General features: G+C 39.5%; 1 protein-coding gene across 10 annotated transcripts in view; it reads right to left on the reverse strand.

Annotated features, from left to right (window-relative positions):
* LOC126980959 (protein sidekick-like) overlaps positions 1-26494 on the reverse strand; it is a 180188-nt gene that overhangs the window by 51838 nt on the left and 101856 nt on the right. For 6 of the 10 annotated variants that reach the window (XM_050831441.1, XM_050831438.1, XM_050831437.1 and 3 more), the window contains exons 7-17: positions 26019-26169; positions 24034-24161; positions 20448-20513; positions 16754-16873; positions 16266-16421; positions 13989-14218; positions 13596-13791; positions 11550-11735; positions 9898-10076; positions 4807-4851; positions 1056-1314 (exon numbers count right to left, since the gene is read on the reverse strand). In XM_050831441.1, coding sequence (XP_050687398.1) covers positions 1056-1314; positions 4807-4851; positions 9898-10076; positions 11550-11735; positions 13596-13791; positions 13989-14218; positions 16266-16421; positions 16754-16873; positions 20448-20513; positions 24034-24161; positions 26019-26169 — 1716 coding nt within the window. The remainder of the gene's footprint in view (positions 1-1055; positions 1315-4806; positions 4852-9897; positions 10077-11549; positions 11736-13595; positions 13792-13988; positions 14219-16265; positions 16422-16753; positions 16874-20447; positions 20514-24033; positions 24162-26018; positions 26170-26494) is intronic. The other 4 variants (XM_050831442.1, XM_050831446.1, XM_050831445.1 and 1 more) reach the window with 3 other exon arrangements.

A 26494-nucleotide genomic window follows, 5' to 3' on the forward strand; every position in this document is an offset into this window, starting at 1 on the left:
ATCTAGTTCATTGCATCTGAAACTCTTACAGGAATTCAAACCTATTAGTAACAATTTAATGTATACACATATCAATTCAGTTAGCTTAACATGGATAAAAATACTTGATCAGACGGAAAAAAGAGAAGAGTAAAATATCAATGGCTGTTAGCCTGGGGGGGTCGAGGGGGGCGCAGCCCCCCTTTAATAGGTTGTAAAGTTCGGTTGGAGTAGTTTAAATATGCTCCCCGACCCTAAACCCTCTGCGAGCTATTTTACGGCTGCGGCGGCTGCAGCGTCGCCGCGGCCGCCGCCAGAGGAGGCAACGCGCTTTCGTAAACATTATCCCCTATTTACAAGAGTAAAATAAAAAGTCCTTGAATTGGATTTTCAAAGCGTTTTCATGACTGTTGAAGGTTTGTAGAAAAGATATATGAAGAGATATTGATGTTTCATAAAGTAGATTATGAGATACTGGCACGGACCTAAAACAAATCTTTACCTATATATATATATATATATATATATATATATATATATATATATATATATATATATATATATATATATATATATATATACAGTTACCCCTGCTTAAGTCAGACCCGAAGACGCCATTTTGCTCCATAACAGCTAGAGAGAGAGCAGCGGACGCCATTCTGCTGCCAATGAGATGCCGTTACCATAGGAACGACAAGGCTTAACTGAGAGGCACACAAAAGCGTTTGATAGAGGGTTCTGGGTGGTCTGGGCGCCCAGGACGTCTGGAGTCCCTCTCTCAAATGCACCCCTGCAGGGGTGCATAAATTAATTGATAATTTTGAGATGTAAGCATAAATATAAAGATAAAATAACTCGTATATTGGCTAAAGCCAGCCAGGACGTAGTATGCACCTCCTCGGGTATGATACGGGGCACGCAAGGACGCACTATACGCATCTTCGTGTTGAAGGAGTTAATGGTTACTGTGTTACCATTTTGCAGGTGGGAAAAGCATTGGTAAAAATATAAAGATTGTAACAATATTTACTTTTCGAAGTCTGAAGTCATATCTTATAGATTGTAACAATACTTACCTTGGAAAGCTTGAAGTTTGTATCCTTGATTGATGCCATTAATCATCCACGGATCTGGTGGCTTCCAAAAGACTTCTATAGAGGTTGAACTAATAGCCTCTGCTTTAACTTCTTTTGGTGGAGCTGCAGGGACTCCCTCTTTAGTCTTAATTTGGATGCTATGGGAGTAGACTCCCACACCTTTGACATTATATGCAGCAACTTGAATCTCATACTTCTTCCAGATTATCAGCCCATTGATGAGATAATTGTACTGGTTCTGCAAAAATAAAGGAGAAAAAATCTCAATGGGATATTAAAATAGGCAAATGAATAAATATACAGAGGTGTGTGTGTGTGTGTGTGTGTGTGTGTGTGTATATTTACCTAGTTGTGATTTACATGAATGGAGCTATGCTCGTGCTGTCCCGTCTTTACAAGTACTTCCGTCTAATTTGGCCTTAAATGCGCTTCCCTCTCCAGCCCATTCCAGACCCCCACATATCTCTGTGGGAAGCTGTTCTTCTTGATGTCTTGATGTCTCTTCTACAATTCCCTTTTCTCAACAGTTTTCCATTTTCTCTTAAGTTTCTCTCTTATCAAAAGGTCATCTCTATCAAATTTCTCCAGACCATTCATCACCCTATACACTGCTATTAAATCTCTTCTTTCTCTTCTACTTTCCAATGTAGGGAGGTTCAGCCTCAGCAATCTGTCTTCATAAGGCAGGTCGTTCAGACTAGGTGCCATTTATGTTGCCGCTCTCTGTATCCTCTCCAGTTTTCTAACATGTTTCTTAAGTGATGGCGACCAAGCCTCTGGTGCATATTCTTGGCTAGGGCGTATCAAGGTCACAATTAATTTCCTTACCATGTCCTCATCAAGGTATGTGAATGCTGCTCTGATGTTCCTCAGCAGGTTGTACGTCTCATCTGATGTTTTATTCACATGTCTTTCTGGAGACAAGTTCTCTGTGATCGCTATATAAGTATACGAGCATCCTGTTTGTTCCCTTCCCCCCCCTCCCCCCTGCCGCCTCCCGGGTGGGGACTCGGGCTATATAGAAGCCATCATGGTCAAGAGCATCGTCCCTTTGAGTAGGGACCACAAACCCTTGCCGGGTGACAGCTCATGAAGGGGAGGGGAGGATGCTGATAGACCGACTCTTATCGGCTTACGTCAGCCTAGCCGACCAAGTTGGTCTTTCGACAACGACTAGCGTGTCTCTTTGTACAAGTCAAAGACGTGAGCGTGGGTTCCCTTTGTTCGCTGCAAGACAAGAGTACTCAGAGCAGAAAACAATGGGAATAGAATCTCAGTTAGGGCTGCCACCTTGATCTAAAACAAATAAGGAAAGCAACTTCCCATCCTCTAATACAGAACTAATCCATATTTTAAGGAACGGATGGCAACCCTAAAATTTCTCTGGACTGCCATGACTGACAGCCGCTCCCCGCTAATGGTGAAGGCAAGAGGAAGGGGGGAAAGACGTTACGACACGTATTTTACATGTATTTCAGGACGACCCTTTGACAAACATAATTTTATGGACTGGTTTTGTGGTTCAATGAAAAATGTGCTCACTACAGTTTTAAAATACTGAATTTTATTTACTTAACCATTCAGACAGGCAAATACAGAACAAATGGCATTACGGACATTCTGTCCGTTGCTGGGTAGATTTATCTGGAGTGACACCGGCTTTAGAAACGTCAAAACCCTAAATTAACAAAAGAAGAGATGGACGAAAAGAAAGGGGTCCTGTGCAACATGTGGAAAATAAGAATTGTCAAACTGAGAAGCCCAAACCCATAATAAACACAGAGACACACACACGGGCACCGGTAAAAATATCGTTCAGGTGGCGCCAATGCAAAGGCCATGCCGCCGACACTCGTCATCACCATCACCATCATCAGCCGCCCGTCAGCTGTTTGGGCCCAGCGTGCGGCCGGTGTGGCAGAATGAAATGTCCAGGTTGTCCGGATGCCGTGTTCGCTGCCAGACGTCCGTGGTATCACCCAAATGCTCAGTATTTATCATATATAAGTATTTTCAAGCAACAGACTTTTTCAAGCAACGGACAACCCTTCCCCCCTATTAATCCGTTAAATCGAGGGCCAAGTGTAGTTGGTTGAAAAATAGTCGAGATTTTGTAAAGAATGTAAAGGTCATTTTTTTGTCATTTTCAGCGTATTGTTTTTATTTTCGCTAAATAGTAATCATATCTCAATGAAACTTGGGGATTTTATACTTAAGGTTCAAAGATGTATACATACCAAAATTCATGAGAATCTGAAAAGAATTAATGTCACCTCCTAAGTAACTTGCGTCGCCTCCCCGTAATGAGGTATATTCATTCTTAGCAGGTGTCACCAGCGATAGGGTCACAGGGCCCATGAAGCTTGAGCTATTCTTTCAATTATCGTAAATTACTTGTGTTTCTCTGGGACTAGTAACATTTACACTTCTATACAATGTGACATTATTATTAATAAAAATTTAGCTGATCATTCTCATTGTTTTATTTATTTGTAAACGAGAGAAAATAAATGCCGTGTGGAAGCTTATCCTCATCAAAAATCATTCTTGCATGAAAGCCCTGCGAAATCAAGCAGAAATGGGCTCTTTAAAAAATTCTATTAACATTACAATATTTGCTGAGTACCTGCCGCGGGTGTACGAGTATCAGTGACGCCTTCAGTGAAATTTATCAAAAACATAAAGGCGTCAGGCATCTCAAAAGATGTTCGTGTGCAACATTGGCTTCCGTCCAACAGTCTTTCCCTCCACCCACAACTCCTGACCTTAAACGCCACCAACTTTAACCTGCCCACCCTCCTGGTAGTGGATGGCATACCACCCAAGGTCTTGGTCCAACTCACACAACAAGCAGCAGTTAGATGAAGGCAGAATATAATATGCTGGAAGCGGAAGTCAGTGACCTCAGTGAGACACAAACACTTGGCTGTCCTTGTTTTGGTGGGGAGAGGGTTGTCGCGATGCCTGACGCCATAATGTTTTTGATAAATTTTGCGAAGGCGCCACTGATGCACCCAAAGCAGGTACTCAGCACATAATGTAAATAATATTTTTTTTAAATCTCATTTCTGCTTGATCTTGCAAGGCCTTCATGTAAGATCAATTTTGGATGAGGAGAGGCTGCCAGACAGCATTTATATTTTCTCTCCTTTACCAATAAATATAACAATGAGAATGATCAGCTGCATTTTTATTAACAATAGTGTCACCTATTATACTGAAGTGTAATTGTTATAAGCCCCAGAGAAACAGGTAAGTTACGATAATTGGAAGAATAGCTCAAGCTTCGTGGGCCATGTGACCCTATGCCCGCTAGTTGGCAACTCTAGAATATACCTCATATAAATTGCAAACGTGTATGGGTGTGTGTGTGTCTGTGTGTGTGTGTGTGTGTGTGTGTGTGTGTGTGTGTGTGTACATACATACATACATACATACATACATGGAGAGAGAGAGAGAGAAATGTATTAAAGGATTTTTTTTTCAAACTTTTAATATTGCTTCAAATTATGAGCTAATTATGAAAGTTTGAGGTAATACTAGCAGTTATAACTAGCACGAACCACATCACCTTTCTGTGGTCTAAAAACACATGCCATAATTTTTGTTACTTTTTTCATACAGCACATTTGTTAGAATTTAGCACTCAGCTCATATGTTTAGGCTTGTCTATATGCTACAGCGCCAGCTAGTCACATGCCTCTACATCCACTTTGACACATTATCATACCTTATACTTGTAGCCAGAAACGAAGCGCTGAACTGTCTTTATTCTCTAAGAAATAAAGATTCAAGTGCAAACAAATAGAAATTATCAGTATAGTTGTGCATGAAACTACTTGGATTTAAAATTACCTAGTTATTTCTTTAAAAAAAATAATAGGGCATAGGACATAATAAAAACTCATCCATAAAAAATCTTACAGGAATAATATTATGAAAAATATGATATATTATGAAGCATGAACCGTGTAGCAGCGACAGGCCAAATTTGTGCCATGATATAAACCCCCAAAAATAGATGATACATAATCTGATCACAAATTCTTTGATATAAACAGTCGTCCCTCAAATAGTACGGTTTCCAATAGTTCGGTTTCGTTTTAATACGGATTGTCATGGAAGATCTTTTAGGATTTTTAAATTTCCTGCTCGTCGGGAAATTTAAAAATCCTAAAAAATCTTCTTAGAAAATCCACATAAAACCAAGACCGAACTATTGGAAACCATACTATTTGAGGGACAACTGTATTATGAAATGGTTTGTGTGAGGGGTGATTTTTTCTCATTTTTCTCGCTTGGAGGGACCATTAAGAAACATGATCCCCGCTGCTACCGGGTTAAAAACAAGGTCTAAATATGCATGTCAAGACACCATTTTCTACAACTGCCTAAAGATATATGATGGAAAAATGATTGCCAAGTGAAATAGCCCACACCTCCCACCCCCAACACACACACCTCCCACCCCCCAACACACACACCTCCACCCCCAACACACACACCTCCCACCCCCCAACACACACACCTCCACCCCAACACACACACCTCCACCCCAAACACACACACCTCCACCCCCAACACACACACCTCCCACCCCCCAACACACACACCTCCCACCCCCCAACACACACACCTCCACCCCCCAACACACACGCCTCCCACACCCCAACACACACACCTCCCACCCCCAACACACACACCTCCCACCCCCAACACACACACACTGTGAGTCCAGGATACATTGACCTCTGATAAACATGTGAATAAAATATTTGGAGACATTTGGTCTATCACAAAACATTTAAATGGCATTCCATTATAAGAATAAGGATATGACAATAAAAATCATAATGGCAATGATAAGACAAAGATTTGCGTATGCAGCATTAATTTGGTCCCTCAAGGGAAAAAAGACATAGGGAAGCATTCTTTGTACAATGACCAAACACACACACACACAGACATATATATATATATATATATATATATATATATATATATATATATATATATATATATATATATATATATATATATATATATATATATATATATATATATATATATATATATATATATATATATATATATATATATATATATATATATATATATATATATATATATATATATATATATATATATATATATATATATATATATATATATATGTATATATATATATATATGATGGAGGAGCTGGAAGAGAGGAAAGCAGTAGGACCGGATGGAGTCTCAGGTTATATATTGAAAGAATGCAGTGATCAGCTGGTTGGACCAGTATATGATATCATAAAATGCTCAATAACAACTGGTGAAGCACCAAAGGAATGGGGGAGGGCTGAAGTGGTCCCTGTATACAAAAGTGGAAAAAAGGTAGAACCCCTGAACAACAGACCAGTATCACTGACCAGTGTAGTATGTAAAATACATGTAAGTGAGAAAGTGATGAAGAAGCAATGTTTGAGATTTCTAGAAGAGCATAATATAATCACAAGTAAACAATATGGCTTTAGAAAAGGGCGCTCATGTGTAACAAACTTACTGAGCTTTTACTCAAGACATAATACAGGAGAGGGACGGATGGGTTGATTGCATTTACTTGGACCTGAAGAAGGCGTTCAACAAAGTTCCACATACAAGACTACTATGGAAGCTGGAAAATAAAAGAAGACTGAAGGGGAAAATGAAAAACTGGATGGAAAGTTACTTTAAGGGGAAGAGAGATAAGAACAGTGGAAAAGAAGAGAGAGATCTGGGAGTGACAATACAGGATAATCAACAGCCTGAGAGTCATGTTAATAGGATATTCGGTGATACGTATAAAATGGTAACAAATATAGGATTAACATTCCACTACATGGATAAGGATACACACACACTGAACGGAGGAAGGAAGGAAGGAAGGAAGGAAGAGAAGAGACAGCGGGATGGATGTAAAGGAAAGGCAGGGAGGGGAGGCCGTGTCTTCTCTCTCTCTCTCTCTCTCTCTCTCTCTCTCTCTCTCTCTCTCTCTCTCTCTCTCACACACACACACACACACACACACACACACACACACACACACACACTGAAGGGAGGAAGGAAGAAAGAAAGAGAATAGAGACAGCGGGATGGATGTAAAGGAAAGGCAGGGAGGGGAGGCCGCGTCCTTGAGCCGAGGGGGTGGTGAGTAATGGCTACTCAACTCAAAGGAAGAAGAACTCCACACACATAAGATATATATATATATAGGCCTAACTTATCAACCCCCTCCTCCCTTTGTGTGTGTGTGTGTGTGTGTGTGTGTGTGTGTGTGATAAAGGTATGTCTGCAAAAGACTGAAAAAGTTCTCACAGTAGAATTTCTTTGTTACTGTATAATTTTGTTACCCATATTTTCTCGTAAACCATCCATGTCCCAGAAAACGTATCCCTGCTATGGCATACTAAAATTAAACAGGACTTATATACACGTCTCCCGTATGTGGCGCGTAGCAAGTAGGACGTATAGACACGTCCACCGGATGGGAGCGGTTGGCCAAAGTTGGCAACAAGGATGTGAATATACGTCCCCCGGAGTAAAAGGGTTAAGGATAGACCCAGGATGTTTAGTGTTGAAGAAGGTGACAGCTGAGTGTTGTTGAAGAATAAGAGATAGATGTTTGGAGGATTGTGTCGAGTTGATAGGTGGAGAAATTGGGCTTTTGAGGCATTAAAGGACACAAGGTTCCTTTTACCCCAATCGGAAATGATAGCAAGGTCTGAGGTTAAGCGTTCTGCAGTCTGGAGTCTTGTAATTCCTGTTGAGAGGATCTTCTGTTGAAAGAAGTTGAATAATGCAGAGTGGAGTTGTCAGCATATGAGTGGATAGGACAGTTTGTTATGGAAAGGAGATCATTGACACTGGATGGGTGTGGAAGGGTTGCTGGCCATCCCATCTGTACATAAGCCAGAACGTATTCAAAGTCTTGGTACTGACTGGATCTCAAGTTGATGTCTGTTTGTTGCTATTTTAGAGGTAATGACTAATTCCTTGAGAGGCGTCAGCTATGTTCTTTCACCAGTAATGTGTTGTTGTGTTTTTGTGTGTTATATGTATGTTATATGTTACTCCAAAATCAAAAAATTAAAATAAATAAAATAACCATTTTTTTTTTTTTTTTTTTTTTTTCAGGATGTTTTTTTCATATTTTTCTTTTTTCTTCCTTTTTCTTTTTTTCCCTTTTTTTTCAGAAAATGCAGGCAAATTTGCTCCGAGAAAAAAGGAAAAAAAGAAGGTGGAGACAGTCCAATTGTCATGTCGGAGGTCGGAGGAAAAAGTGCCCAGTGTGATAGGCGCTTAAGTATCTGTAGGTAGGTGCAGCTGAGTTCAGATGCCATTCCAACAGATGACACTGTCACTTGTTGCCACGTACTGACCAGTACTTGGTACTGACTGCTATCTGTCATGCAAGCAGGAGTCATATCAAGACTGAGGAGAAGTGAAAAGTGTGCCTGACATGGCAGAGTGAGGTCAGCCTATGAAAATGACAGTGTTCTATTGCTATATATCACTAAGAAACTGACAGTGTTCTATTGCTGTATTATATCACTAATAAGAAACAAGACTGGGTTTAATTTCTGCCTCAGGAAGCAGATCTGATTGCTTTTAAAATATTCATGCAAGGGCAAATTTAGTTGCCATGCCAGGATTAGCTACCTGTTTTATTTTTTTTATTTTTTAGATAAATGGCCTGCCTCCTTAACTTGAAGTGCTTTCATGGAGGTCCGTCTCTAATAAATTGGCAGCAAAAGGAGTCATCTTAAGAGAGGATCAGCTCTGAGACTCAGATCATGCTTGGCACATGTGCAAATGAAAAGACTGGCAGCTGCAGCTGATCTGTCCCAACTAACTGGGTGAGCACATCAGAGAAACTGTATTAACACAGTGAAAAACATCCCAAATGAACACCACTGAGTGCCAGGATTCGAACCTGGGCCTTCTGACTAGAAGTCAGGGCAGCATACCGACTAGACCACCGATGGGCTAAAAGGTTACCGCGCCAGAGGCCGTTTCTGTGGCCATTAACTGACGCCCCAGCCCTGCACTGTGGACATGAAGGTGAAGGTAACCCTGCCCACACCTGTGACTGACAGAAACGCTTTTAATCAAATCCTTATGGCACATACGGTGTGTAAATACATCAGAGAAACTGTATTAACACAGTGAAAAACATCCCAAATGAACACCACTGAGTGCCGGGTTCAAACCTTGGCACTCAGTGGTGTTCATTTGGGATGGGTGAGCACAACAGACAACGTTCTGATGTCAGATAATGGCAAAGAGATGGTTGGCTTTTGCTATGAAACACAGATTCATGAAATGATAGTGAAACTTTGGACAATATCTCTATATAATGATGCACAAGGATATAAGATGTAAAGAAAAGGCAAGGCAACATCAAATTCCATGCCCTCTTCATTCATGCAAAACAAAAATTCAAATGTATCTTAAGGGACCCGTCTTGTTTCTTCCAAGCAACATAATTACTCATGTTTATCTTTTAATGCTTTAAAGAACAGTAACACCAAGGGTAGGTGTAGCACTACTTATGTATCAGTGATAGAGACAAGCTCCCTTGAATTTTTCAGTATTCATTAATTTCAAAATGCACATTTAACAGGACTGAAAAAGCTGAAGATTAGTGCTGGATGAGCTAAGAGTATTAAAATATACAAGTTTATTGTGCAGTAAGAAATACATAAGAAAAACATGTCCCACAGACTCAGCATGAGAATATATTTTTCAATGAGTACAAAGGGATGAGTAATAAGGAACAATATGCAACATCACAAACCTCTTTGGTAATATTGCGATAGTACCACTGTGAGTCCTTGTATCCATGAAGCCGGTAGCGTACCATGTAACCCAGCACCAGGCCATTTCTTTCCTCTTCCAAGGGGGACTCCCACTGAATCATGATTTCAGTGGAGGATCTTGGAGACCCTACCAGCCCTTGTGGTGGCCCTGAAGGAGCTAACAAAAAGAAAAAAATATTACCAAAAAATATTTTTTATTAAATTCAAGGTGATCAGTAGGATTCACCTTGTCAGAGTAAAGTGCTCTCTTACATGTAAAATGTAAGTAGTTCCAAAAATATGCTCATGAAATGCAAATTCATACACAGGCTGAGAATCCCTTACCCAAAATTCCTGGGACCAAAAGTGTTGCGGATTTTAGATTTTTTTCGGATTTTGGAATATTTCTATTTGAATCTAAATAAAAACAATGAAAACTGAAATAGGGAATTATTCATGAGAGGGTAGCCTATTAATTTTGAGATGGTGACTGCTTATTTCTGGACAAAATATGATACTGTTTATTATGGAGATATTATTTTTCTCCGGAAATCACTAAATGATTGACTTTTCAATTGCCTGTTGTGCACCCAACGCTGCCCGATGCTGCAGCTCCAAAATAGCTAGCAGAGAGGTTTCAATTTGCTTACTGTTTCTATAGTTCACTCACCCTCACAAATATCACGTGGACAAACTAGAACAAAACAAGGCAAATTAATGTTTTTCTTGCTGTGTATTCCCCCAGTGTGCATGCGTATTGAACAGCGAAGCAACTTTTTTCTGTGAGGAGGTATTTCTTGCAGCACCAACCTGTGTATTGTGGACCGCCGCCAACATGTCCCGTCCTGCACTGCGTTACGTATTTCCACCGCCCCACACTGTGTGCCAAATAAATTTAAACCAAACCTAACTTTACGTACGCCATTTGTTTCGTATTTGGCTGTCTGAATGGTTAAGCAGATAAAATTCTGTATTTTAAAGCTGTAGTGAGTGCATTTTTTGGTGCACCACAAAACCAGTCCATAAATTTATGTTTGTCAAAGGTCATCCTGAAATATGTATAAAATACGCTTTGTAGCGTCCCTCCCCCCTTCTTCCTGTGTTTGTCAGCAGCGGGCAGCGGCTGTCAGTCATGGCAGGCTAGAGAAACCTTAACTAGCCAGTGACCCAAAGCTGAACCTTGACCTTATAAGACAGGGTGATTTTCAGGGACATTTTTTTGGAAAAAAAAGTGTCTTATAAGCCGTCAAATATGGTACTTAAAATTATAACTCGGGTACATGAAAAAGGACCAAACATTGTTGGGATAGTTTAAATGTAAATCAGGAAATATTGTTTCAAAAGTTTTCATAAAAGTACATTATTATTTTACAGCTGTGATAATCTGACTTACTGAAGCATATTAGTTCTTGAGAACATGGGAATAAAGCTGTCCTAACACTAATAGAATGTTTTGTTGCTTGGTCATTTTAATACTGCTGTAAAATAAAAGCTTGCTGAAAGATTTCTTTCAGCACTATTTTGGTTTTCACATTTATTTTGAAACATTTATTTACTATGTATCAGCTTTAAGGGGAAGTGTGTGAAAAATATTGTAATAAAAATCTCTAATCATGAAGGCACATGAGTAGTATATACTGTATACACCTACCTTCCTGTGGTAGAATCACAGTATTTGAGGGTTGGGAAGAGGAACCTTCCCCCACATTATTGACGGCTGAGACTCTGAACTGGTAGCCTGTGGATGGTCTCAAGTTTCCAATCACTGCTTCAGTAGCCATTGAACTCACATTTGTCAACACAGTTACCCAATTTAGTCCAAGGTCTTCAACGACACCTGTTGGTATAAATTTACATTAAGTAACAAGTATGAGAGCATAGGTGTAGTAAACACTTGACATAATAAAATACCTAAATATCTACAGTCCTAGCCTACATAAAAATTTCCCTGTGGGGTCTCTTCTACATGGGGTGGCCACAACAAAAGCTTCTAGTTCTCCTTGTTTACATTCTCTGCTACTTTAACATTGACATCACCCCTTCCACCTCTCTCCATGTATTAATTAATCCGTGTGTGTGTGTGTGTGTGTGTGTGTGTGGCTGTGTTTATTGTGGGCCCGGGCTCCTCAATTTGCTATTTCTTATTTTCCACATGTTGTGCCGGACTTTTTTCTTTTCTTCCACCTCTTCATAACAAATTAAGAATGGGCCAATGAGCACGCAGCACCATCACCCAAGCAATGATGTCAAGTCCGCGAGTCCATCTTTAATGACAAGATTTTCTATTCTCTTTTTTCTAGTACTCTCTCGGTCCCACACGTCCTCTGCGTGTATTGAAACACATGAGAAATTAATCACAACAAGGAGAGGGTATTCCCCGGCTGCCTGGGATTGAACCCGCGACCAGCGTGACGGGAGAGCCACTCCTTACCGAGTCGGCCAAAGAGGTACCCCATTTGCTGAATGGGTTATGGGAGGCTCACTCATCAGGCCGTTGCCGCACAACACATCCTTGAAGGCTTAGGCCTGCCAGGTCTGGTGGAACCAACTATAGTGTTCTCTAGACTCCTTAACCCAGTAGCAGCGACGGGCCAAATTTGTGCCATGATATAAACCCCCCAAAATAGATGATACAAAAACTAATCACAAATGCTTTGATATATAATATGAAATGGTTTGTGTGAGTGATGATTTTTTCTCATTTTTCTCGCTTAGAGGGACCATTAAGAAACATGATCCCCGCTGCTACCGGGTTAAGGGTAGGATTGCGGCACTGCTGGTGCAGTGGCAGAAAGTAAACATAAACAACGCCAGTCAGATTTTTGCAATATCTTATCAATTTTTTCAAATGTTTCCACTGTTTGCCGGACAGATTTTTGGCAGATACTTTAGGTTTCCAGATACCCGGGAACTGGAGAATTGGGGTTTTACTGTAATATAAATAGGCAATAAATTGGTTCTGATTTTCTTGCTTTAAGATTAGGAGATTAAATAGTTAGTTTATAAACAAAATTGAAATAAAATCTAATGATAAACTATTTCAAAAGTTAATGAATTTCATTTTTTTTGTTTTTAATTTTTTCTTCAAATATTACTGGTCCAATCTGAATGAAAATTCTACAGTGAAGTCACTACAGGTAGGTCTTGAGTTATGACTTATGTGACTGATGGCCACTCGCACTTACGACCAGGCCAATTATCCATTTAAGAAAACCTTTCATAAAACGTGAACGTGTGTTACCTAAGACGCTACACCAGCCAAAATAATGTGGATCTATGACATCACCAGGTATGTCATCATATTGCTGATGGTTGAGTTGTGACATCAACAGGTATGTAATCATAGTGTAATCATAGTGTTTTCTAAAATGTCCTAAATTATGATATGATGTCATACATGACTCATTATTATTATTATTATGTAGAAACTGAGTGTATTTGTATGTACTCGTGTGTGCATTAGCAGACAGTTTTTACCAGGAAATTAATAAAATAAAGAGAAAAATAGTATTGGTGTGACTGGAATGTCTCTTGCCTCAGTACTCAAGGTCAGAGATATTATCTTCCCCCTCTCCTTATACCATTCTCCCCCCATCCTTCCCATCTCCTGCCCTCCCTCTCCTCTTTCCTTTTCCCTCCTACCTCCTTATCTCCACCGTACTTTCTTACACTGAAAAAATACAAGCAGGTCTCTCACCTTCAGATGGGACCTCCCTCTTCTGGATGATGAATTTTTCAATGGGGCTGTTCCCATCAAAGGTTGGAGTCCAAGTCACTCGAACAGATTTTGGTTTGTTGGGAGTACGCTCTGCCTTCACACCAGATGGAGCATAAGGGAGTTCTATTACCTCCAATTGAGCTGTGCGAGTTTCATTGCCTCCTGATGACGTGACCTATTGAAAAAATTAAAGGCTACTTAATGGGTTGAGTTAACTGTTAGAGGTTCATTTTTTTCATGAAATAATTAAATTCATCATTACTAAAGCTTTTCAACACAACTAAGACATAGTGATGGGAAACACCTTATTGTATTTCTTTTATTAATAATCTTAAATTAGAGTTGAAAATAACAAATAGCTGATATACTAACCACACAAGTATACAGTCCCACATCTGCTGCTCTCACTTCCTGTATTTCCAATGTCCCATCATTCCGCACACTAATTCGAGGATTCCCATCTAGCTCAATGATGTTGTTCTCATGGGACCATTGGACATGAACAGCCACAGATGGTGCATGAGACACCTTACACTGCAGCGTGGCCACTCGTCCCAATATCACTCTGGTGTCCACAGGAGGTTGTGATATTTGTGTTTTTACTGAAACAATTACAAATTTAATTATAATACTTTTATCACAGCTTTCTGGTATTTCATAACTACATTCAACCTTCATATTGTTTCTTGATAAGGCTATTAGCTGTTTTCGTCTTTAAAAAATTGTGAGGCTTACTGAAATTTTAAAAGCTGCATAATAACATTTAACATTTTGCATATGTGATATCAAGGTATAACATTTTTTTCATTACAAGTTAGGTCAATGTTCACTTAATATGTATTGTATATTATGTAAAATCTACAGAGATTTCCCTAAAAATGTTTTCAATAAGCAACCACTGACAGAACCAGACATTCTTAAATAGCCTATTAACTATCCGACCAATGCTTCCAGGAGACATGCCCAGTGGTCTGGTTGGTGACCACTCGCCTGGTCATTCAAACTCATCATGACCAGCAGCAGAACTGTTTCCTCACTGTAGTGACCCAATATGCATTATAGTTGTAATGGTATTTTTTTCCCCAAAATAAACAGAGTTAAAATGGGATGTTTGCGCAACCATATATCCGTACATTGGTTTCTCACGACTGAGTGAAGGAAGGAAGAGAAAGGAAGACAGGGGAGGGGGGGAGAGAGAGAGAGAGAGAGAGAGAGAGAGAGAGAGAGAGAGAGAGAGAGTGAATCATCCATATTTGACACCTAAGCATATTTTTACCCATCAAGTTGGGGTCTCAAACAGCCTCTCTCAAAATACCATACCTGTTCAACACTGTTAAAATGTTATTTTTTCAAGAAACACTGACATGGCCTCGGAAACCCATCACAGGGTGATTAGAAAATACTTTCTGTGCTGGTACTTGCATCTTCTTCCATCCTCTTCCTTTCTGGAGTTTGCTTGGTGTTATCCTTCATTTCTTTTGGCATTCTAAGCCTTTTCTTATATGCTCATTGCTCCAAAACATCTTAGTATCTTAGCAAATGACACCAGTGCACTTTATCACACTGAAAGCTTCTGGGAGAGGCACACAGAGGCACCAGTATGAGTGCCGGATTCACAACAGTAAACCTTCCCTGAGTCAGAGCATTAAACAAAGTTGTACAGGTAACTCTCAATATACGTGAGTTTGGTTTACACGTTTTTTAAATAACGCGGGGTCCAAAATCCAAATAAATGTTTAATTTACACGTTTTTTTCATTTATACGCGATATTTTATGGAGTGGCCACCAGATGTCTCACGCAACTGGACTCACACGGCACTGCGACCACACAGCTGAGCTCAGTTCTTCCCGAGCACCACTTGAACAACAATACAGTACCCACGCTGCCATGCTACTCAACAACAACAACACCCTCGCTGCTGTGCTACCACGAGGGGAAGGGCAGCCAGAGGAGGAACCACAAGAGGGAGAGGAGTCAGAGTGATACAGTAGGCAATAAAGGTACAAACCTACCTCTTGTTTGATTTACATTGTTTTTGATTTACGCGACCTCTTCAAGGACACAATACTCGCGTAAATCGAGAGTTACCTGTACTTCCAATATCTCCAATGGTTTCTAAGCGTCAGTATTACATGCATTTTTTTAAATTTCCGCATCAACCATCACATTTCTCGGCCAGTGTTCACCCTGCTGTCTTGCCATTAACAGTTCTCATGTCTCTCATCCAACTTTTTTATTTCGCTGCCCTTCTATAGTAGTAACATGGATGAGTCTTCTGCTACAGGCATGATGCAGAAATAAAAACCACCATTTGTCTCTAAATTTTCACCACCGCTTGCTGGCAAGTATTATCTCAAGTATGCCATCCCTCAGGCCCACTGGAAGCAGACGTGTGAGAGAACCCGGCATCTGCTACAAAACCATATGTGCGATTGGTTTCCCAAATCAGAATGTAACTAAATTTTAATATTTCTGTGTACCTGCTTAACTAAGACATTTCCATAGTATAAATAAACTTGGATTTCATATAAAAAAGTCAAAACAAATGTTCTAATATAATCTGGATTGCAAAAACAATGATGCAATGGTTACTGATATTATATACATGTTATAATACAATGCAATGGAATACTACAACAAAACATACCTAGAATGGAGAGCCAGGCATCTTGTGTAAGGCTTCCAGCTTCATTGGCACGCAGACAGGTATACTTTCCTTCATCTCGAGTGCTGACACTGGTTATCAAAATGTCTCCAGAGTCATGAATCACGTAATGACCATTTCCCACCAATTCTAAACTGTCTGTAAATTAAATATATACTCATGAAATAAAGTTTTATAACTGAGAAGTTACATAACATTCTTTGAATATTCACATAATCACACATCATTGGAGGCAGAAAACTGCATCAATGAAATATTACATTGCAGTGACCTGTCCATGCTTCCTTTCAAACTACTGAAATTCTGAAACATTTATCTATACTGAAGTCTCTAATGATTTACTTGGTCACTGTCTTTCATGTATGTGAGTTTGCCTTTAATAACGGTAAATGTCATGCCCTTTTATACAAATACTAATTAACATATTTATGTAAAATTGGTAATGATATTTTCCAACTTATGTTACATACCATTGAAAAACCAAGTTATGTTAGGTTGTGGTGCACCATCTGCCTGGCACCGTATGGTGGCATCTTGCCCATCCAACACAGTCATGTTCTCAGGTGCCACCCTCACTTGGGGAGCTGAAGCTGTTTGGTGAAGGATGACAATTAGGAGTCATTCAATAATTATATGTTACAGGAGCACCTATATTATTTCTTATTCATATGCATTATACAACTACTGCTTCTGCAGCTACTACTACAAATAAGAAGAATAAGAAAAAGAAGAATATCAATTACAATATTAACCCTCTCACACACCATAAGTTTCCAATAAGTTTCTATTCCACTCACCATGCATTTCTCAGGCCCGACCGCTTTTTTTGCCGCCGCGATACTCTACATTCCTGGTAGTATTTTACCCTCACAGATATATCGTACCCCAATAAATTTGGTATCAATGGCTTCATAAAGACTTGTACTAAAACATGCACAAATAAAAAATAGAGGAAAATATAATATATAAACAATACAGACTTGTTTCAATTCTCCGTATAGAGTATTGTAGACAACAAATCCTAAGTACCAACTCTTCCCCACTCGCTAGCTCAAAATTTTGTGGGCCAACTTTTTAAGCCAAATATATGTTTCAAAGCAGAATTTAGTGAGGATTCATATGGTATCCTCAAAATCCTCATATGCCTATTAGTTCCTGAGTTACACCGAGAAAACTGTATTTTTTTCCTCTCCCGTCAGAGTAGTCTAAAAACAAAAAATCGCTCAAAGCTCCTCATCTACGCTCCTTAGAAAGGTTGCCATATGTTACCATTAAGAAACTTATCCCAACAAATGACGCTCCCAAATTTGACGCATTTTTACCGAAAACTTAATTTTTAATCAATTTTTTAAAGTTTATGACACATTTTGCGATAGTGCGCCAGGACCTTTTACCCTTGATGACGCAAAATGTGTCATCACGCGCGAGAGGGTAAACATAATAATAATAATAATAATAATAATAATAATGTTACTACAGATATAATGATCACAACAACAACAACAACAACAATAATAATAATAATAATAATAATAATAATAATAATAATAATAATAATAATAGCAATTATTAATAAAGAATACTACTCGTGAACACTTGTTATTCATTCACCTTCTGCTTGTCTTTAAAACTGTTTAACATTACATTTAAACCTTCAACCGTATTTGTATCAACTGAACAACTCTTAAATTCATCTCATTCATCCAGGTGAGGTGAGGAAGGGAGGGAGGATGAGGTGAATATTTATTGTAAACGCATTTATGTTTCTCGGTGCAAAAATAGCGTATTTCCCGCCATATAAGACACACCTATAATTTGGCAAGATATACAGTAAACTAATTGGGGGGAACTTAGTCCGTTAATGCCAAAAGTCCATTATAAGCGGCGGAAACTTAAAAATACGTATAATAATACCGACGAACACTGAAATATCATTCATTGAGAATGCTATTCACATAAAATATCCTTTGATATTCTAATGGAGTATACAGTGAGTGTTGACAAGCCTTCCATTAGTATCACTTACTTTGTGCACTCATGTATCAAAGAATTATATCAACAATCAACCGTGTCATGGAGTAGACTTTGTGTTAATTATAATAAAGGACATTCACATCATAGGTAATCATCCATACTGTGACTGGATTAATGCAGGTGGTGGTGCTAAGTGAGGGCTATGCACTAAAGTCAGATTAGCCAGGTCATGGTGGGGTGCACACTACTAGCTATGATTTATGAGAATGTATTTTACTATGTATGTCCATGATATTATGACAGCTACAGAGGACTTTCTCAATTTAGGCACTAGTCACATAAATGATGCCTCACATCACCACCCAGAAATGCCTCCCTGGATCAGCATGCTCACTCACACTTGGTGTGGAAAATGGGACATAGGAGCTCAGACAATGCAATGAGGGTTACTACAAGTTTTCCTCCTAAATGTGTAAGTCTTTACACTAATACTTTGTTTAGTCATGTGCACTGTTTCATTGGCAAAACCAGGTATGTCAACCTCTGCAAAGGCTCCCTCTTGGATCTCTGATCTCTCTAGATAGGTCTCACTGATACAAATTAACACTGTCTTCACTAACACTAAAATGAGAGCAATTATTTTGATTGAATCAAATCTTCCATGGTCCATCCACTCAGTCAATCATCATTGATAATATCAGACTCTGCGCGGCACTAATTTTTAATGTTTAGCTCAAACTTTGCAGATTCCATCACTTGTTGTGTTGTATGGCAGTCTATCTGGCCCTCAAGGACTTGAGATAATGTTGTTAGTCATCGCTGAGCCGCTATGGAAGCCACATTAAGCACCTCTCAAAAAATAAGGGAAAACACATTCACCACTTAGGAGGAGAATGAGTACAATGACAATAGTGATGAATACATTGTAAGCAGTGACAGCAGTAGTGAGTGATGTAGAAAGTGGTGATATTCCTGTTTCCTTAAGTCCTGATTTATTTTTCCCATTCCCTCATATCCTGCCTTCATCCCTTCATCATCCTCATCATCATTACCTGGCCTTTCAATTCACAATTCCAGATCTCCACTCAGTGGCCTGTTAACTCATCCTCTCATTGTCTTCAACCCCTTCACCTGCCGTGTCCCCAGAGACCGGACCATCATCCCCGCACCTTTAACCACACCCCTAACTACCACTAGCTGAATCTGGAAACAGTAGCTACAGTACACTGGATTCAATTACACTCCTTTTTGACCACATAATTCAAAACCTTCCACCATCATCATCTTGCTCTGAGGAGGAATAGAAGTGAGTAAAGTGTATGTTGCCTGAATTATTTCAGTGTGGAGAACAATTCATATTATTGACATTCCATTATGAGAGGAAGAGAAAATGTGTGGTACAGGTGTACCTTAACATCTGTGGATTTAACATTCATGGTTGGCTTCAAATATCTGTGAGGTAGCTCAGGAAAATCATCAAGTTAAAGTTTTGGGTGTCCATGGGTTTTCTTGAGCACTTTTGTGGCGAGCCAAACCACCCACAGCTCACTGCACACCACACTGCCACACCATGCACATTCATTCTCACAGTAATTACTGTAATTTTCAGAGACAGCAATGACAAATGGAATTAGGCATTGCCTGGGTCCCATTATTTCTTTTTCTTACCTGCCACTAATAGGTTTTCATTAGGTATATATACACTCTACAGGAGCAAAAATTCCAAGAGAGCATCTTCCAAAACTAAAGTGCAATGGAAATACACTTAATACTCAGCAGGAGCCTTGTTTGCTTCTATGACACCACCAAGCTCAAGCTAATCTGGGTAGACAACAACTTGCTAGTTTGGGTTTAAGTTAACCAGAGACTTAAGGATTGGCATAATAAAAACATATAGCAAGCTAACTATAGTCCGGTTCAGACTGGTGAACCACAAAATAATCTAAAGTGCTGCAGTTCCAAAAATGCATTGCTATGCATCATAAGGCTGAATGGTTATCATTCTTTTGATCCAACAGGGCTATGAGTGAACTATGCCAAAAGGAAAGAAACTAAAGCATAATGCTTGAAAGCTTTTGAGTGAGTTTTCATGTGATGTGTCACTAGGTATTTAAGACAACACAAAGAACAGTGCAATACACACAATCAAGGAAGCTACATGCACAAGCACTCATTAGTAAAAAGGCTTACGATACTGATCAATGGTCCCATCTCTCAGGGACCTGAGTAACCGTTTTGCTGGGGCCTTCCATCTCGCTGCCAGAAAATCACAAGAGTTAAGATATTAAATAAAAAAAATTAACCTTGCTATTACAAAGTATCAAAAAAAAAAGTTAAATTCATGTTCATGTTTAGAAAATGAAGTTTTATCACATTCATTTTCATAAATTTTTAGAGCTATCCTTTAGGTCTAGGGTAACAAAATCATGGGTTTCACTACTACATGGATATATACTATTCATGATGGGCAAAAATTTGTCTGAATCCAAGATATAGCGTTGACACATTAACTGTGACTTGCACTATCTCTGGTACATTCTACTTTTTTTTTGTTTGTTTGTTTTGATATTGCATTGCACCACTAGTGGTACACATGCTTACTTCTACTTTTTTATATTTTTAATCTTTTAAGAATAATTTTTTCTTGTATTTAAGAGTAGTTATGTTTGTCTCTTTGCTATTAATGGTTTGAATTAAAATATTAACTATGAAGCATTTTATTTCCAAAAATACTTTCGATATCCACTATACAGTAAACCCTCGATATAACAGACCCGCTTATTACGGATTTCAGATACAACGGACAAGTTCAGAGGGTCAGAAATCCATAGGGACCGACCGAGAATGTTTTTTGAATGAACTGCGCCTGGTAGCTACAATAGCGTCTGCTAGCCACCTTGCCCTCTTCCCTTTATCTGCTGCCTCACCCTTCGGTTATCGTAGTCTTTTTCAACTCACCTTATGAAAGACTTTCCTCCTTGTGGTTCCCTTTCAAATGAAAAACATATTTACACCACAAGAAAGTCTTATGCATCAATCCAGGACGTAAATGTAATGGAAAATAGCCAAGTGTTTGTAAGTGTCGGTACTGACACAGCTTAAGGAGTCGCCTGTTAGTTACCGTAGATTAGATTATAATAAGATGGGTTTGGTTAGTGTAAATTTATTCGGCACGCAGTGTGGGGCAGCGAAAATACAGTGGAAATACACCGCGCAAGACAGGACAGGGCAGCGGTGTTGCGAGAATTACCTACTCACAGAAATAAATCGCTCTGCTGTCCAACATGCATGCGAACTGGGAGACTACACAGCAATAAAAGCATTAATTTGCCTGGTTTTATTTTGGGCTGTCCACTTGTGATCTTTGTGAGCAGAGAGTGAACTATAGAAACAGTAAGCAAGTTGAACGTCTCTCTGAGAGCTATTTTGCGGGTGAGGCAGCAGGTGTACAACAGGCATTGAACAGTCACTCACTTAATGATTTGTGACAAACTGTTAGAAGATCATTTCATAGCACACCAAAAACTAACAAAAAATAAAGTTTCATCTGATAGTGCGAGATAGATGAGTCAAATTTTTAAAAAACTATATACCTACATTTATTAAGTTCGTTGGTATTATTGTACGTATTTTTAAATTTCCGCCGCTTATAATGGACTTTCGGCATTAACGGACTAAGGTCTCCCCAATTAGTCCGTTATATCGAGGGTTTACTGTATTTTCATATCAATTCTGATAAAAGATAATCAGTAATTTTATGAAAGTTGCAAATGGAATATGAAAAGGCAATTTTTTTCATTACATTAATAAATATCCTTATCAATATAATAATACACAACAATTTCTATTCTCAGTTACAAATATTGTAGCTAATATAATTATGCAATGTAAGAAATTTTTTTAAATCAAAATCAATGACTTTCTTCAGGTGAAAGTTACTCTAAAGAAACAATACATGACCATTTTTCTTTTTTTTCTACATTTCATTAACTTTTCTTCTGTAAGCCACCACCAACAATAATTTAGCAGTCCTCAAAGGTATTTTCTTTCTGCACTGATCCAATATTGCTACATTAATCCAATAATGAAAGTCACCCACTGCCAATATAAGGGCAATCCTTTGCCTTCAGATGGGCTTTACAATGTTCCTTTCCTTCCTACTGTGAGAAGCCCTTCTCATAATGGTTTCAGCAAAGCATGTTATACACAGGCATGGATTTTCATCACATTGAAGACAATACAGCTGATCCTCCATTTAGTAAATTTCTTTTTTAAGGATTTTGATATAAGGCAAGACCTCCGAGGTGCAGTGGTTAACATCCTCAACTATGAATCTGTGGGTCTGGGTTCGAATCCCAGCCTGGGCAGTTGGCATACAACCCACCTAGCTGTTCATCCTTCCTTTCAGGATGGTTGATAAATGGGTACCTAGTAAAATATGGGCAAGGTAAACTGTGGTAATGTAGATGCTACACTGGCCCTGTGTCAGGTAAATGGGTTCGGGCCCTCCTACCACAGGTTCAAATACTGTAGATGAGCACCACCACCATGTGGAGCTATAATGTATGCTTCCAACTTTACCTTTACCAAGACCTAAATTTAGGACACATTTTCCATACAACACGGTTACCCTTCATATTACATAAATTAAATTAGGGGCGTGTGTTGTAACACCTCTGCTACGCCTCAACGATGTAGACTGTCTTTTGGGGAAGACAAGCAGGCTCAATCTTCATCAGGATAGTTAGGAATGCCCCTAGATGTGAGGAAGAGGTCATTGAGCGTGGGGCAAGATTTGTAGAGAGCAGAGGAAGAGTGTGAACCTTCGCTGTCGCCTCATGTGCTCCCTCCCACCACCCACGCTTGCTCACCACCACCACCACCACCACCATCACACCACCGTGGTGCATCCCCACAACCCTCTACCTCTACGGGGATTACTCACGGTCCTCTCCCACTTCCCAAGCATTTGGGGAGAGGCATGAAGAAAGGAAAAGAAGGGAAAAGGAAGAGGGGAGGAAGTGTGAGTAAAGGAGAGGCAGCGCACGTAGCACCAAGTGATGGAAGTTACCTTTTTTTTTTTTTTTCACTTACTTTCATTATTATTCATATAAATGTTGATGGAAGTATAAGAAAAAGCATTATTTGAAATCCCACGACATGTATAATGTGAAAAAAGGTCAAGAAGAGACATCCAAGCCAGACTGCATGGAACAAAAACAAAGGAAGAGGCGCTCGTCACTCAAGCCATCAGATTATAACAGGTGATTTTTAAGCCATTTTGAGCCTCCCAAGAGCACTTTTTTTATCAGTCCCCATTGTTTTCCATTATTTTGAAATAATTTAGACAAGAAAAAAAAATTAAATCAGCCGGCACTCAGAGCACGTCAGGGGTGACCCCTGACGTGCTCTGAGTGCCGGCTGATTTTTTTTTTTTTTCTTGTCTAAATTATTTCAAAATAATGGAAAATCATGGCTGGCACTGTGCGAGGGAACGGGATTCACATTAATTTCAATGGGGAAATTCGTTTTGGTTCACGAGTGTTTTGGTGTGCGAGCAAAATTCCAGAACGAATTAAACTCGTAAATCGAGGTATGACTGTATATTGAACTTTAATTAGAATTGTAAAGTGTAATCATTACATTTACATAACAGAGCTCTGCATTCATAATTGCAAAGTCCAAAGCTCTTGATTCACTATTGCAAATTTGCATCAAAAGTGTCTGTCTACAGATGTTGTCATGCAATGTGGGTACACTAGAAAACACCACTTACTTTTAACCTTGAGCCAAGTATAGCCTGATGTTTCTCCTGCATCACTGGAGGCCAAGCACTGGTACATTCCTGTATCATTAGCCTGAACTCCTGAAATTGCTAAGGATCCATTCAGCAGAGATCTGTACCTATAAATGAGAAGTAACCAAATTAAATACCTTCTACCAAGTGAAAATTGTTGTAAAAAATCAACAAAGTCAGTAAAATCAAATTGAAAAGCTGATGTATTCTACAAGAATATAGTTTTCATTACATAATACATTGCAATCTTTATTTTTACAGTTAAATGATACAGTAAACAGTAAGCAGGGGAGGCGGTGGCTAAGTGGTCAGTGTGCTGGCGTGGCCTCCAGGAGGACTTGTATTTGCGTCCCCACCCGCCGCTACAATCTGACAATTTCCAGTCTTAACCAAGAGGCCTAAGGCTACCCACATGCTGTCCTGAAGACCACCTATCAACTCAAACTCTAGATTTTCTCTCTAAAGCAAAGATCAAAGAGGAGTTCCAAGCGACATCATGACTCAAACAAGATGGCATCACTATAAACACTTGCCTGCACCCAGAATACAGGCCAGTCACCAAACCAATAGTCCTTGCAGGAATCCCACAGAGTCACAGAAGATCCCAGAGTGCCTTGCGATGTACTGAGTCAAACGCCTTCTCGAGATCGACATAGGCTGCAAGCATCCCCTGTTGAAACTCACGTCAGCGTTCCACCAGTAGGCAAAACGCTAGGATACGGTCAGTTGTTAACTTACCAGGCATAAGCCATGACTGTTCAGGTCTCTGTAGCTTCAGCAGCTGGCTGCAAATTCGCATCAGCAGTGGCTGGGCAAGCACCTTGCCTGGCACATTGAGCAGTGTAATACAACTGTAGTTGTTGCAGTCTTGGCAGTCCCCCTTCCCTTTCCAGATAGGGAAGACCAACCCATCTTTCAGTCAGGAGGAATGGTACCAGACTGTTCTCTTCCTTTTTCCAAGGTACGTATTTTGAGATAACAAGGGAGTAAAGGAGGAATAGAAGTGAGCTCCGGGGGGGCAGCATGAGCCAATTATAATGGCACCACTATAAACAGTTGCCTACGCCATGACAGGCTTGGGGCCGACCATCAGGCCCAAATGGATAGTCTACCGGTGCCATAGCCCACATGTATAAAAAAAAATTAAAATCTCCACAGGTTGGAACATATAAGCGCTTTTTCGATGTTTTCAATATCTTGAGTTTCGAGTTTAGCGCTATACCTTCGGAACGAAGCGAGCGCAAAACTCGAGAGGGTACTGTAGGTAGTCCTCGAGTTACACCATATGCGACTTGTGACCAATCGCACTTATGACCAGGCTAATAATATTAGTAAAACTTGGTTCAGTAATGAGATGAGATTTCAAATATCCCACCAACACAGCAGCCACAACACTTTTACATTTTTCAGTGTCTTAGCTATAATTATAATTCAATATTATCTTTTTTTAGGTTCAGATACTATTTCACTCTGGAAAGTGAATTAGAAAAAAAACACCAAGGTAAAGTGGTTAGCATGCCCAGCTATGAATCTGTGGACATGGCCTCAAACCTTGGCCCTGGCAGACCACCCAGCTGTTCATCCTCCCATTCAAGCTGGTTCATAAACGGGTCCTTGGGGGAAGTAACTGTGGTAACAACAAACTGTGGGTTGTTACACAGGCCTTCTATCCAAAGGTAATGGGTTATTTCCCACCACTGGCTTAAGGACAAATGTGACAGAGATGAGCACCAAGACCATACTCTGCTTTTGCATGTGAAGCCAAATCTACTTTTAATGTTGAAAACTGCAACTGATTACTGTATCACCACACTGAGATCCTATTGCACTGTCTCCTAATGCAAAAGAGAGGAGTAGATATGATTAATCAGGTGAAACATTAGCAGAATTTATGTAAAATCATAGAACACACTACAACATATAAGATTATGAAAACATGCTTACAACATCCTCAAACTATTTACCTATTATCATGCAGGGTATTAACATTTGCTGCATCTCGAAACCAAGTGATGTATGGGGGTGGGGTTCCCACCACTGAGCAAGTAATTGTCAGAGTTCTGCCCAGATCTGCATAGGTTTCCACAGGCAGCTGTTTTGTTAGTCTTGGACGTTCTGTGAATGAATATAAATTATATATACTAATGGCTGGAGATGTAATGTGAATTTCTTTAAAATTGTCAATAAAATATATCTGACATTAAACTACAGTTTTCCCTCAGTATGCACAATTTTCATGCATGGTTTCAGTTAGGAACAATTCAGCATGAAAAAAAAGTTGGAGGTGGACATGGACATGGAATGTAGCACAGCAATCGAGAATACGTGCAGTGGAAATGAGTTATATAAGAGGTGCATGTGGTGTGTCAGGATGGGATGGAGAAAGTAATGAAAGCATGTATGAGTGGTTTGGTATGGGTGCGACAGCAAAAGGAGTGGA

The sequence above is a fragment of the Eriocheir sinensis genome, chromosome 46 (assembly GCF_024679095.1).
Source record: "Eriocheir sinensis breed Jianghai 21 chromosome 46, ASM2467909v1, whole genome shotgun sequence".
Classification (NCBI taxonomy): domain Eukaryota; kingdom Metazoa; phylum Arthropoda; class Malacostraca; order Decapoda; family Varunidae; genus Eriocheir; species Eriocheir sinensis.